Genomic DNA, 14,739 nt, shown 5'->3' on the forward strand with positions numbered 1-14,739 from the left:
GAACAGATACAGGACAGCATCCTGCCAGGAAAGGAGAGGATCCACTCTTCCAGGGCCTCTGTGAGTCTCAAAGGAGAGAGGGCAGGAAGCACAATCTCATTAGTCCTGTAGGAAAAGAAGGCCTCTCCCATTTTAACATTTGCACACAATAAGAGTGGTGTTAGATAGGACTTAAGCACTGAGCTGAAACCTGAAGGCAAGCTCATGAGAATGGGGAGGGAAAAGGCAAAGAATGCAAGGAGTTTAGGAATGAAAATGCAGCAAACAGGGAAAATAGAGATTAGAAAGGATACAAGTGGAACAAGTAGGGAAAGAACAGGCAACACAAGAACCAGTGAGTGAAAGAAGGGAGCAGGTGACAAGGCAGCTGCAACTGTTAGCGCTTCAGGAACACGTATGGGATCCAGACAGGAATTTCTAGAGAATGCAAGTGAAACTCAAGCAAGATAACCAGTGCTGAACTAAAAATGCCAGAGGTCCTGCTGCTGCAAGAGGGGAAGCTCTTTGTAATTTTTTCCTTCCCTTAGAGAGGGACCATTGTCCCACTGCCCACATAAAAGCAGTCACAGAAACCAGCCTTGCTGCTGCTACAACATACACTGACCTTGCAGCACTAAGACCTTCTGAAATGGGGAGCAGACAAGGTGTTGTCTAGATCATAGCAAGAGAATATTTAACTCACTAAATCCCCCAAGGGTGGAATTTCCACCTTAGGGACAAAAAAAGGCCTTTGTTCTAACTGGTTTTTGAAGATTGCTTTAATGGGGCACTGCCTGCACTTCCAGAAGCACATGCTTTCCTCTAGGAATCCGGGCCTGCAGAAAAAAGTGCTCAATCATTTATTTACAAAGCCATCCTGAAGCAGAGTTGCAGCCTTTCCCAGGCTCTCTCTTTTGGATGGAAAATGCACACGCTTTTATAGCCAATATACCAATATACAGGCGTAATTCTGATAATGGGGATAGTTACAAATGCACAGAGAGATAGGACAAAGGGGAATGGCTTCAAACTGAAAGACCAGGTATAGATGAGATATTAGGAAGAAATTCTCTCCTGTTGAGGTGGTGAGGTCCTGGCACAGGCTGCCCCATCCCTGAAGTGTCCAAGACCAGGCTGGACAAGACTTGGACCACCCTGGGATAGTGGAAGGTGCTCCTGCCCATGGCAGGGGGATTGGAATGAGATTATCTTCAAGGTACCCTCCAATCCAGATCATTATATGGTTCTATGGTAATATGCAAGTTTTATGCACTGCATGTTTTCTCAGGCTCCAAAGTCTGTTAGTTTTGTTCCCCAGGAGAGAAGAGAACACTCCTGCTCTCTGGTGGAGACAAAAAATGGATAAGCTCCCATTTGGTTTAAGTTTTACCTGGAGAAACATCTTTTTTAATGGCTCAGTGCTCAGTGATCGAAAATGTTCAACAACTCTCCCCTCCCAGCCTGCTCAAGAATTATTAGCAGAGTAGCAAGGGAGGAGAAAAGCTACCTCGGTGGTCAGCAGCTAAGTCCAACACTGCTCCTGCAGCTTCATGAGCTCCTCCTGCTGTGCCCTGGTTTGTGAGGATGTATCCGTTTGCAGAGTTTGCAGAGGAGGTCACCACTCGGACCATGGTGACAGTGGGGGCTTGCTGAACGACGTGGATGGCGTGGCACGGAGGCTGCTGAGAAGTCACTATGGACGCTGGCATGTAGGCCACTGGTTTGGCCACCAGGGTGGATGGTCGGGGAGGAACAGCCATAATCACTGGCTGGGCACTCACTGGAGATCCTGAACAGAAAAGAGAAGCACACCTTAACAGGAGAGGCAAAAAGACCTCCATTTATTTAATCTGTGCACTTCCAGTCTACTCAGTGCTTCAGCACTGGCAGGAATGGAGGTAGAAACAAGCAACAAAGAAAACAAGCCTTCAAAAATACCACCTTCAAACCTCTCCTTCCAAATGTACAAAACCCCTACTTGTCAACTGAGCACATTTTGGTGAATAAAAGCCATAATAAACATAAGAAAATATCCCAAACCAAGCTTTCCTTAATGAGCTTTGCTTTCCAATCTCACCCTACGCCCAAGTCAGCACAGCTGACAAGCAGATATTTACCAGGTTCTGGCCACAGCACCAGAGCTTGGTGTAGGCCAGGCTGATCGTATCCAAAGGCTGGTAAATGGCAGCAGGTGAGCTGTGTGCTGCCATGGCTACTCTGCTGTCAGATCTTTACAGCCACCTAGCTCAAGGTTAGATCAGCTGTCTCTACACATTCTGCCCCTCATCCACAGAGGGGTCAGAAAAAGGTTTGAAGTTGTATTTGCACCATTAGTCTCTAACAACAAAGTGGAAAGAGAGTCCTGGATCCTCCCAAAAAACACTGCAGAAGCCTTCCTGTGGTGTCCTGAGCATGGCACATGGGACAAGTGAACAGCCAGCCTCTGGAACAAGGGCTACTCACCGGGTGCACTCTGGGAATACCGATACTCTGGAACTGAGGCTAGCTTTGACCCAAAGTCGTGATCGTGTGGAATGGGTGAGCCCTCCCGTGACAGGCACTCTGGAGTCTGTAGGCCACTAGAGTGAGGGGACAGCAGGCCAGGGTGAGTAGGGGAGGCAGGAGCACTCCTGAAACACCAAAACATAGTGTTGGCAAGTGCAGATGCATTTTGACAAGACAGCAGCAGAGACCCAAAGTTATGTCCAGTAGAGGATTCTCTAGGAAGGACAACCTTTCCTCCACACCACCCACTGCAGTCCTGCTGGGAAGAGCTGAAAGGTAGACACAGACCCCACAAACACTCCAGCTCCAAATATTATTGTGTTATTCCTTGCTGAAGGAAACTGGACCCTTCAGAGCAGGGTTAATATTTCATTGTTAGACCCACTGCTGACAGAGAATCCCCAAATGCTGCATGCTCAGATCAGTTTTATAACTTCAAGTAATTCTCAAAGAACCTATGTGAGAGTTTGAGAGTGACAGGGAGAAGAAAGATGCAAGCAGAGACAAGTGTCTGGCCCTGCATATAATTGCAGAGCAGTTGCTTCCCCTTCTCCCTGTTGCCTCCCTCCCCTGCCACTTGGTTCCCACCTCTGGTCCCAAACATGTGAGGAGTTGTACATTTCTTCAATGATGAACCAGAATAAAAAGCTGAAAAATTCTCCTCCTGTTTCCCCTACATTTTAACTGAGAAAATAGGAGGTGTGGGAGGAATGTTCCATGAAACTGTTCAAGCTAGTGCTGGATTCCAAGTCTTCTCCTCACAGCTAAAGGACTCAAAGAAGCTGTCACTGCACAAGGCAGTGAAGCTGACTGAAGCAGCCACACAGAACTCCCTTTGCTCCACTGCTGACAACCACCATCAACCTGATCTCCCAATAGAAGAGTGTTTTAAATACCACAGAAGTTATTCCCACTATGATCTAATCCACAACTAAACACAGCTTTCCTCAAATCAGAGATTGGCATCTGAAAACACTCACTCCAGTGATAACTGCTTTGAATTTCTTTGAAATGATGCCAAAACAGATATGTTATTTGATGCATTTTTCTAGCTTCTTCTGGATTTTTTTTTGTTAAACACTTAAGAAGTCAGAACAATTTTCAGATTATGCCTCAGGACTAACTACATAACCTTTCAAACTATAAACAGCAAAGTATACTCACTGTACTTCAGGAGAAGCTTTGGTTTATTTTCTTTGTAATGAGTTTGGCAGAGAGATGAGAGGAAATTGAAGTTACCTGGAGGAGAGAGGCCCAAAAGGTGTTCGGAAGCAGGACACTCCTCTTTGCCTTCTTTTTCTAAAAGCTTGCTCTACAAGTTTGGCTTCAGAGGCAGGGTCAATCCTCCAAAAGGAGCCCTTCCCAGGCTCCTCTTGGGAGCGTGGGACTTTAATAAAGTAACGGTTCAAGGAGAGGTTGTGCCGAATGGAATTCTGCAGGAAGCAGAGGAATGAGGTGATTGTTTTGCCACAAAGAAGTATGTAACAAAGACAAATGGGTTGCACCACACAGCTTGGAAAAATAAATCCACATTGCCAGAATCAGTGTTGAAGGTAGAAACAAGTCACTCAACTCACATAGCTCCAAAGTCACAGGAGAACAGCAGGAGAAAACCTGGGGGAAAGTGTCAGAATTTCTCTTAACCAAGTTGAAAGATGGGGTTGCTTGGTATAAACCATTACTTAAATACATCTGGAGCCAGAGCAGTGACTTCTCTGTGGAAAGCCATGAAAGCAGAGTTTTTGCTGAGGCAGGGGGAAATCACTGTAAACCACAATAGAACTCTCAAAAGACAGGCTTTATTCTTGGCAAGTGGAAAAAGTTGCCTGAGCCTGTGCTAACTGTTCACCTGCCAAATGATTACCAGGTTGCCCAAACATGCCCTAGAGGACACTGCATCTCACAGTAATCACAACGCAAGGCAGCCAACATGCCCTCAGCCAGCTCTGGGAGGAATCCATGAGCTCTGTGGCACTCTGCAGCTCTCTGGATGATGACAAGAATGTTCATCCCTTCCATTGTAAAAGCCCATCTCTTACAGGGTGTAGCACTGCCTTTTGCGCTGGGGAAGGGCTCAGCAAGCCTCTGTGTGCACAAACTTATACCTCTTCTACTTTCAAAAAAACCCAAAAGCTTTTCTAGCAGGTTTAGACAATCTCTTCACTGGTGAAGCCTTACAATGCCACTGGAGGAGAGAGAAAAAGGCAACTTCACTCCCTGCTGAAATGCAGCTCTCTGAAGCAGGATGCAGCAACTGGTTCACAAAGCACAACTCTGCTGAGCAGGTTAGGGCAGGAAGTGAATTCCACAATTAATTAGAACTGCAGGGAAAAGCCAGGGAGGCAGAAATGTATTTATTCCAACGACACTCAAAGTGCACTAAGCAGTACTGCTCCTGCCAGTTGCACACCGTGAAATCAGCAGCTGCAAGAGCCTTTGCAGCTGTATTAGTGTATTACATTTAAATGCCAACACTCATGGCAGAGGTGTGATGCCAAGAAAAAGTCTGAAAGCAGGTGGAGTTGAGGTTCTTGAAACTTTGGAAGCAACTCTCAAGTGAACACTGAAGTTTGATTTAGCGTGTGTTAACTACATCCAAACTCTCCTCTGAAGCTGGTCAGATCTCCTTGAGCACCACAAGGAGTCCATGGACTCCTAGTTTCCCAAGTTCCCACTCAAATTCAGAACTTGCAAACTGTGACTCAAGCAATGCAGTTGATACACTGGGAAACCAAAACATCTGTAATAATTTAAGGTGCTAGGATTAAAAATTGGAGCCTCAGTTTTAGGCTGGACATCCTCTGCTTGGAGAAATCATGCTAAAGATGAGGTGAAGGATTCAGCAAGTATCTGGGCAGAGGAGTGACTGATAGCAAGGATGTAGGGAAACAAAAAAACAAAATGAAAGACACATGACTACAGCATTACAAGAGAAATTAGAGAGCCCAACAGTAACACACTACAATGCCCTACAAAGTATTAAAAAAAAAAAAAAAAACCCAACAAAACTAATCACCCACAAATGAAATAGTCAGCTTGTGTTAAACAAATTCACTCTGGGAACAGTCAAAGCAGCTCTATTCCCAGTGGCCCAAATCTTTAATAAATGCATTTCAAAGCAGATAAGCCACGTCAAAGTAGTTTAAAAGCTTGTCAGTGTCAAGAACTCACCTGCCAGCCTTTGTCAGCAGTCCTGTAATATGGATAATGCTTGGTAATGTGGGCATAGATCCCACTTAGTGTTAATTGCCTGTCCTGTGCTGAAGATATAGCCTGCACAATTAGCTGAGCATAAGAATAGGGTGGCTTGGATTCATCCTAAGCAAGAAAAAAAAAAAAACAACGGATAAAGATTTAGTCACTAACAAAGAATTCCTACACTGCAGTGTACCACAACTTAAAAAGCACATTGGGCTGTAATTTTCATTGATGCCAAGAGAGCAGCAGGGCAGGTAAGAGAGCATCAGCTCTCCATTGCTGTTTTATGTCGCCACCATCCCATTTAGCACAAGCATTTGTGTTCAAACAGCTACAGGGCTGATTCAGATGAAAGTATCTCCTTCCATCTCCCCACAAACACACATAAACCCCAACTTCAATCTGATTCCATTCCCCACTGAATTTCCCACACATGCTTACACCAGCACAAGGAAAGGGGTCAAGACAGGCAATTGGAATCAGAAATAGAGTATAGGTACATTCACTGCTTTCTGTGCTCATGAATCAAAGCCTTCAGTTCTGCCCAGCTACTCTGCTGGAAAGGTTGGAGACTGTATGTTACCAGCCCTCCTCCCAGCAACAAGCCCAACATGAAACCTGATCCCATCCCTTCTCTTCTCCAGCAGGATTTGTTTCATTCTAGGAAGTTCAATTTGTTTGCTAGATCTCGTATTTCCAACTCTTTGCATTACCCCACCAAGAACAACTCTTCTTATCTCAAGGGAGAATTAACTTTACTAAAAAAAGTCATCTAGTAGTATGCTCCTCCACCCAATCTCAAATCAGGTGGTTTTGGATATGGAGCTTTTAAACTTTGATCTGAAGATCAGCTCACCAAAATTCCATTTTATCATTCTAACTAAGTTATTTTTTAATCTAGATTCCACTTGCCACTCTCCTCATTTAACGCCTACTTGACAGGCCTTCATGTTTGTTTTAAAGTCTGACTACAGACTTCTCATGACAAGGATCTGGTTTCTTCCCCTGCTTCTGCTTTCTCCAACTGTGTTTTGCAAAATACCATTAATTAAATGAAGAAAATGAGATGCTGAATTTTATGTGCCTCTTCTTTATGAGATCTTGATTTATCAAATAAGCAAAAATATTATTATTGCTCAAACCCTTTAGTGAGTGATTTGAATACATTTTAGGCAGCTAAGCAAGCAGAGACTACCACTAAGCCAAGCACAGTTTGAAGGAATGACCTCCAACCCCTGCAGGATGCTGTACACAGCACCCTTATGGCCAGGGTGTTCTTAAACCCCTTTTAACTCTACCCAGGACTAGCAATAACGCCCCAGGCTTTAATAATCCTCCCAAGGAGCACTGCTGGGTAAGTAATGATTGTGTGAACCTTTGGGCTGTCCCCGCCAGATGCATCTGCCTGCTGCTCTGATGCTGCCTTTGCCGCATACTCTGCTGCCAGCTGCAGATCCGAGGTAATGTTGTGAACAAAACGATATCCTGAGGATCCAGCACCACGTGGACTGGCTGGGCAAGAGTTGGGAACACTGGAGAGGCAAAAAAAACCGAAAATAAATACAGTTGTTATTTCATTTATTACCAAGGCATGCAGTTCTTACTCTCTAAGGTACAGTAAAGCTCTCTGGTCATGGAGAAGCAGATGCAATGGCCTTACTTTTGCCCCTGTGGCTTATCCAAAGCCCAGACAGATTGAGAAAAAAATCCACCAGAGATAAAATTGGAATTTCTACAAAATCCTGACACTCCCTGCCATATGTACTTTCTGCAATCAGAACAGAGCAGTGTTTCAAAGTATTAAGTATTAAACAACTCCTTTGTGTTTAGAGAACCACTTCAAACTTCAAACAACATCCAGTGTATGAGGGATGAATATTTAAATAAATGGATAGTTTGTTATTATGACTTGTTAAGGAACAACACACCAATCTCCTTGTAACACTGATCATAGTTAATCAATCCTTCTAACAGACAGTTCTACAGCATCAGAGCTAAAGCACCTGAGCAGGGATCTGCCATGAAGGTCCCTAACACCACATCTGAGCTCCACAAGGCCATACCCCAACACCTCACAGCTGGAGACAGGCATTTATTTCCTTGATTCACCCCACACTCATGCGGGCAGCAAAGGGGAGCTGCACTCACTGCCTACACACAGAGGTAGCCCAGCACCAGCTCTGGCTGGAAAAGGCAGGGCCACCACAAGATGGCATTACAGGAACGGTGACTGAGCACCACAGGCTGTGAAAGGTAATGAAATGCCACAAACACATAAAAGGGGGCTATAATTTGCAACATCACTCAGGCACACAGAAATGAGCGCTACAAGATGAGAACTAATTAGAAATGCTTGTCTATGGATCACACGTCCTTGATTTTTTGGGTTGGAAGAATGGTTTGGATTGGAAGAGACCTTAAAGATCACCTTGTTCCAAGCCCCCTGTCATGGGCAGGCACACCTTCCACTGGACCAGGTTATTTCCTAGCCCCATCCAACCTGGCCTAGAAAGATTGGAGGAGAGGGATGAGTTTGGGAAGCTGAAGTTCCCTTTTGCTGTCTCTCCCTGTCCTGTGCTGTCCAGAACTGAGGGATTCAGTGCCAGAACAGCAGGATGCACAGCCAAATCCCAGGATTACAAATGTCTTCTAGGAGCAGAGAAACAGTAAACAAGAAAGCAAACCAATACACAGAAGATTTACATAGCAAAACAAGCAGTTCAAATTGTATGAAAAGATGCAAATTGAAGCTCACAGCTGGAACTAGAATTCAGTAAAACTGGCATAAACAATCCTCTTACTGGTGAAATGCCCAAAAACTGACACAAACAAATGCTGACACTCATCACAGCACTGCACCAAATGCTGTATGAAAAAACACTGAACGTGGCCCCTTCCTCAAAAGGGGACTGGCTGGATAGCTTCCCACACACACACAGAGATGGAGAGGAGCAGTGAGACAACCCTTGTTTGCTCAGTGGGCAATACCTTGGGTGCAGAAGCAATTTGTCAGTGTAAGGAATGACCATTTCCCACCACAGTCCAGCCTGTAAACTGAGAAGTGCTGCTACTCCTTGTGGTGTCTCTGCAAATGGCTGCAGTGCTGAGCTCAGCAGAACCCAGACTGGTTTCTTTTAAAAGTGAATTACAGAATGGGGGAGCTGGGGGCAGAGAAAAGGCAGCAGAAAAATCCAGCAACAACAAACCCTTGCAACAGGGAACCCAAGCTCACTCCTGCCCCATGTATCAGCCTTGTACAACACCTGGTAATCCTTGCAATGCCCACCAATAATCCTGGGCATTAATGGGTGATGCTGTTCAGAAGCACAACAGAAAGTAAAGCTTTCAGGTAGTGCAAGGTATAAAATGTTGATGAGCCTATACTTATAGATCTTTTGCTAGAGATAAAGGCATTTCTTACCCAGCCTTTCAAAGAGCAGAGATCTATTTGTGCAGGAAAATGAATGAAAATTTCCTACCCCAAGCTTTGGAAGTGGATAATACTAAACCACAGAAGACACTCTAGGATGTCTTAGTATTCACATGAGGAGCTGGTGTGAATTTAATTATTCTGCTGTCATTTTTCCATAGCTTCTTCACATACACACTTCTTACAATGTGCAGATAATTACAACTGAAAGCCATTTTCATACATGAAACAATGACAAACTAAAAACACAGCAATTCTTTTTGTGTTTGGCACCCGAGCAATTAATGCAACACGCGGGCTAGAAGCAGAATAGGATGAAACAGTTTTCTGATTTTGTTATTTGTCTGCAGAAATACACAAACAGCAAACCACAGAGACAGCAGCCAAAACTCAGGAAAAAGATATGGAAGGGAGAAAAGTTCTCCAATAAATCCATGCTCTGCAGAGCCATATTTCTTGCTTTTCCTTTTTAATAAATACATAAATAAAAATAGATAAAAGAATTTATTCCTTTGTTCAAGATCAGCAGAGCAAGAAGCTCAGTTTTTGCCTCTCCAGCTCTAGCATCTGAATTTTTAGTATGATCTCTTGCTTAAAAAAACAAACAAACAAAAAAAAAACAACCAAAGGGAGAAACCCAGTCCTTGCAGGGCTGTGATTCTCTGGAGTGTTGACAAAGCCCCTCCAAACTAAAGTGTTAATAACTTGTAGAAAAGCCAGGCTCTCCCAGCAGATATTCACTGAAGAACACAATAATGATCATCCCTTAAAGAAGCAGCTGCCCCCTGGGACAGCCACAGGTGATACCAAAGATTTGGAAGAGATACTAATCTTTTATCAGAATGAAGCCCTTTTGTCCAGGTAGATCTGCTTCCTTTCAGCCTGGATTAATGATCAAATCAAGAGATGTGGGGACAGAAGAAACACCAGCGTTTAGGCACTCCAAGCACAGACAGGGTAACACATGCTGCTGAGTGTTCAAGCTCTCAGTCAATCATCACAGCTCTTCAGAGGGGAGGCAGAAAGAGCTGACTACTGGAAAAAACAAGGAGACACAATCTGTTCCCCTCCCAACATGGGACAGAAGGAGTGAAGAAACAGTTTTACTAAAAATACCCCTCTGAGAGTTAAGTTAAAATTAAACATTAGTGCAGTCAAAAGAAAACAAGCAAACACAATGCAGTGACATCAGTTTCCTGGAGTTCCTGGAATTCTCCTCACCACCCAAAGCCAGGGGCTGGCCAGGGCTGCTTGCATGCACTCACACTCCCTTTAAAAATATTATGAAACAAAGAGTTTTCCCTACAAACACCTGTTTGTGCTATAAATCAAAAATCAACTGCAAGAACACTAATAATGATTTGTTGAATATTAACACAGTATCAATACTTGGCCAAAACTTGATCCATGCTGATACTATATCCTTTCTCTGAGAAAAGCACAGCTAGGTCTGCAATTTCACCCTGCTCTGACATCCCACCACACTACTGGGATCCATACTCACTGTCCACGCTGGCAAACTTAGTTTACAAGCAATCCAAGCTAATTTGGGTTAAGCTTGCTTCTTATGGAAGAGAGCATTTTGCAGAGCAAGTGTTTACACTACTGAAAGACACAGAACATGGAAACAACCCAGCTGCAGTTACCCAGTCTTAATCCTATGGTACCATGGTTAATGCCCCAAGTGCCAGAGATCTTTGATATCCACTGAGGATCCAGCATCTCAACTTGAACCAGTGACTGCAGGCAGCCACTGAGCCACAGTTCTCTAAATATCATGCTGAGAGCTCAGCTTTAGAATCAGACTACAACCACGTGCTGAATCACACCAGCCCTCTGCAGCATGTTTTCCATTTCAGACTTAACCCTTCTCTGGCAGGAAGGCCAGAAAGACGAGGGCTGAAAGCAGTATCTGCAATACACTCACCCATGTAAGTGGCAGGATGCCCTTTAAACACGAGGCTTGAACGTTCTTTGTAACACCACAATTCACTTTCAACTCCTGCCAAGAGGAACCCAGCCTGCAAGTTCACAGCACTTGCTAGCAGCAATTAAGTCTATGCTGCTGCAGAGTGTGTACAATGTGCTGCATTGCTATAGGAATGTCCACAATCACGTTGTTTAACCAAAGAATCAGCCTGCAAAAATAGGATGTACTACTGCATGATTGGTGCATTCACACCAGGACACTGTGTGTTGCTTGTCTACTCTCATTAAAAAAAAAAAAAAAGGAAAATAGAGCAGATCCAGAGAAGGTACTGACAGGGATAGGTAGGATGACTGGACATATGGAATGGATTTCATACAAAGTTTAAGACAGAAGCTGAGGTGCAAATTGACAGCTATAAAAACAAAGCCAACAGGAAGTGTTTAGCTCCTGGCCTCTTGCAGCAGAAGAGATGGTGGGCACAAAATGAAACTAAGTAGCATGTCCAAAACAAAAGAAAGTGCTTCTACTTCTGTGGCTAGGCTGTGAGGTGACATGATGTAAGACAGGGCTGATGATAAAGTCTGTGTGAAAGGAAAAGGCAGTTCATAAGTTCTTGGGGAAAGAGAAGGACAGTAAAGCCATCAGGAGCTTGAGAAGACAGTCAGAAGTCCCTGGTCCAAGGCAGTCTCTCCTGTCCAAGAAAATGGAGGCAAACTACACCTAAGTCAGCATTACTCTGTTTTTTATGTTATACAATCCCCAAGACATCCATGTCTGAGGCAGAACACTGCTAGAGGGACCTGTTCCCTGGGCACATTGAGATTCCCACATAAAGATTTCCACTGTCTCTCAATACTAGGCACGTTTTATGGACTAGGCGGTAATAAAAATAAAAATGAAGCAACAAGTACTTACATTATTTATTTATGGTCATATTACAAGTCTGTGAACAATCTGGAAACCAAAACACTCCCAAATTCCTGTGCCAACTTCCCCAGAAGGAGAGGCAGTAGTAGAATGCAGGAAAGTTGCCCTATTACTCAATCGAGGAATCAAGCTATGGAGGCTAAATTTAAGCCAGGTATATAGAAAAAGCACCTATCCTCTCTATGACAAAGAGGAAAGGTTACCTGGGATCCCACAAAAAATTGTTCACCTGCCTTGGAATCTGCACTGCTAAAGAAGAGCAAAACCATTGCTGGTTTAGGATATGGTATGCACATGGTAGTACCTTTGAAAAATTCCCATGTGCACATTTGTGAAGCAGGTACAGACACACAGCAGGGATAAGTTACAGCCTTGGCAATTCTGCCAGTACACAGATTCCAGTCTGACTAGGCATTTTTAAAGCCCCTGCTGGGTACAGAGAAAAAAAAAAAATCACCACTTCTTATAATCCTCCCCATTCTGTTCCTCGAATGCAAACTGGAAGTGCATTGCCCTGGGCACAAGGACAGTGGTTAGAGAAACAGCACAAACCTCTAACTACCACAATACTCCACTTCATGAGCCTACAAAAAGGGGCATGAAGATATAAGGGACGCTTTTTATGTGCAACCAGCAAGAATCAGGTCAAAGTACAGCCCTTGGACTTGCGAAACAAGCCTTTCCACGATACACCAATCAGCAAGAATGACTGAGAATCCTCCACTGCTCTCACCTTCCCCAGCCTAGCCCCAGAATTCTAACTCAAAGAAAGGCAAGTCCTTGCATGTTGCGTGTTTCAGACAGGTTTCAGAAGCAATCACAAGTGGTGAGACTGCCAAACCAAGCTGGATTTTGATGTGAAAGGAGAAATCTGAGAGCTACTCTGCCTGCTTAGTGATGAAGAAAACCAAAGCTGTCGAACAAGCCACAAGTGAGAGAAAGTGACTTATCCACGAAAGGTGAAATTATTATTCGTCAGTGCTCCAGAGGTTCCCCTGGAAAGAAGTGACTTCACTCCAACTGTGGATTCTGTGAGCATTTTATACTCATTGGGGAAGAGGAAGTGCTCCTGTAACTGGTGACATCTGCAAGCCTTCCTCCAGCACATGGCTTGGCACATGTCCTCTAGCACACAGTCCATTATCTGCAATAAACATGCGTAGGAGCTCCCCAGCCCAGCATAGACTGTTGCTTCTCTTATGTGATGTATATGCATCATCCTCCTTGGCTTGTGGTTTGGAGACTTGGGTGATTAAAAATAATCACCTCTCTGTCCAACTGTGGGAGTTGTCTGAGCTGTGCATTCTGCCTGAGTGCAGGAAGTAATGTATAACTGAGATGATGCAAAAGAGCCTGCAAAAAACCTGCCTTGGAGCTCTTCAGTGGCATTTCAGTTCAATGGCTCACAGTGCTCTGGGAAGAGGCAAAGCCTGAATGAAATGGAACATGGAATATTTATGCATCCTGCCCCAGTGAGTGAATGCATCCACTGAAGCCAGGCTTCATTCAGCTTCCCCTACACACCTTCAGAGTAAATCCCAAGGGTTGTGAAACAGCAGAGCATGGCTATGGCTATCCTAGAGCCTATAAAAAGCCCCCTTCCTTTTTCCCAGCCAAGTCTAGATCAAAGCAGAGCCAGCATTTGCAGGTCTGCTGGAACATGGCTCACACATACTCATGTCATGCTTTATGGAATAAGAGCTCAATACATAATTTATCTACTACACACGCTTGTGAAGTAGTAATTACACTGCATGCATAAAAATCAGACAATGACTTTAAATGACCTGTTAAAGGCCACAAAACAAGTTGGTGGCTAAGTCAAGATAATTGCAGTTAGCTCTGAGTAATCCACTATCAGAGCATGCAATGTGTTACTGAACTCATTTCTCTCAGGGAAAAAGGGACCATATGAAACCAAGCAATTCAGCTCACACCTTCTGGTTTACTAATCAAGTTACAGAACAAAAGAAGGTGACCTTTCATTATTCATGCCATTAACTGCATTGCAAACTAGCTATCAACCCTTCTAGTAACAGCCAAATATGGGTAGGCACATTAAGAGCTAACAGTTAAAATACAAATTTGGGTTCACACACAAATATGTATCAGTCTAGCTATTAACACTGAACCTCACCGGATACTTTTCAAGCAGTGGTTCTCACAGGACCCTAAGGACTCTTACTCCTACATGTCAAAGAAGTATTTTTACTGATAAAGACTGTGTTTGTTAGCTAACAATCCATGCCCTTTCTGTGAAAAAACCCAAACAAGTACAAGACAAAACGTTCAAGCCTGAAGTTATTCTAGTGCAGAGATAAGCCAGAAGTAGCAGCTGAAAAATATGAGTAATACCACTGACCTCCATGGCAGGACATTTAGTATTTCTGTATTGTAGTGTGTGTGTGTGTGTGTGTGTGTGTGTGTGTGTGTGTGTGTGTGTATCTCTCTATATATATCTCACTGAGAATATAATTGCTGTCTAGCAATAGGGAAGCAAGTACAAAGAAATAATTAAATTCTCATAAATATTAAAACCACCCCAGCTCTGAGGAGCAAGTCTGCAGAGAGATACTATTTGGTGAACTGAGTTAAGTTACTGCTACAGGGCCATTAACAATGACTGAACCATAGCAAAAAGGAAACTAAACACTGTAAATCAAAACTCCAACCCAGTAAGACTTCGAGATCAGGAATAGAGTCCTGCATCACACCTTGTCTCTGTAGATCTGATAATAATCCAAGCACAAGCCACTCTGTGGACTGGGTT

The 14,739-nt window shown here is 43.8% G+C and overlaps 1 protein-coding gene across 1 annotated transcript in view; it reads right to left on the bottom strand.

The window, feature by feature from the left end:
* FOXK1 (forkhead box K1) overlaps nucleotides 1–14,739 on the bottom strand; it is a 56,488-nt gene that overhangs the window by 12,544 nt on the left and 29,205 nt on the right. Inside the window, exons 3-7 of the mRNA XM_021549418.4 lie at nucleotides 7,058–7,214; nucleotides 5,656–5,802; nucleotides 3,724–3,917; nucleotides 2,443–2,609; nucleotides 1,487–1,768 (exon numbers count right to left, since the gene is read on the bottom strand). Of these exons, the coding sequence (XP_021405093.1) occupies nucleotides 1,487–1,768; nucleotides 2,443–2,609; nucleotides 3,724–3,917; nucleotides 5,656–5,802; nucleotides 7,058–7,214 (947 nt within the window). The remainder of the gene's footprint in view (nucleotides 1–1,486; nucleotides 1,769–2,442; nucleotides 2,610–3,723; nucleotides 3,918–5,655; nucleotides 5,803–7,057; nucleotides 7,215–14,739) is intronic.

The sequence above is a fragment of the Lonchura striata genome, chromosome 14 (genome assembly GCF_050655825.1).
Source record: "Lonchura striata isolate lonStrDom1 chromosome 14, ASM5065582v1, whole genome shotgun sequence".
In the NCBI taxonomy this organism is placed as follows: Eukaryota; Metazoa; Chordata; class Aves; order Passeriformes; family Estrildidae; genus Lonchura; species Lonchura striata.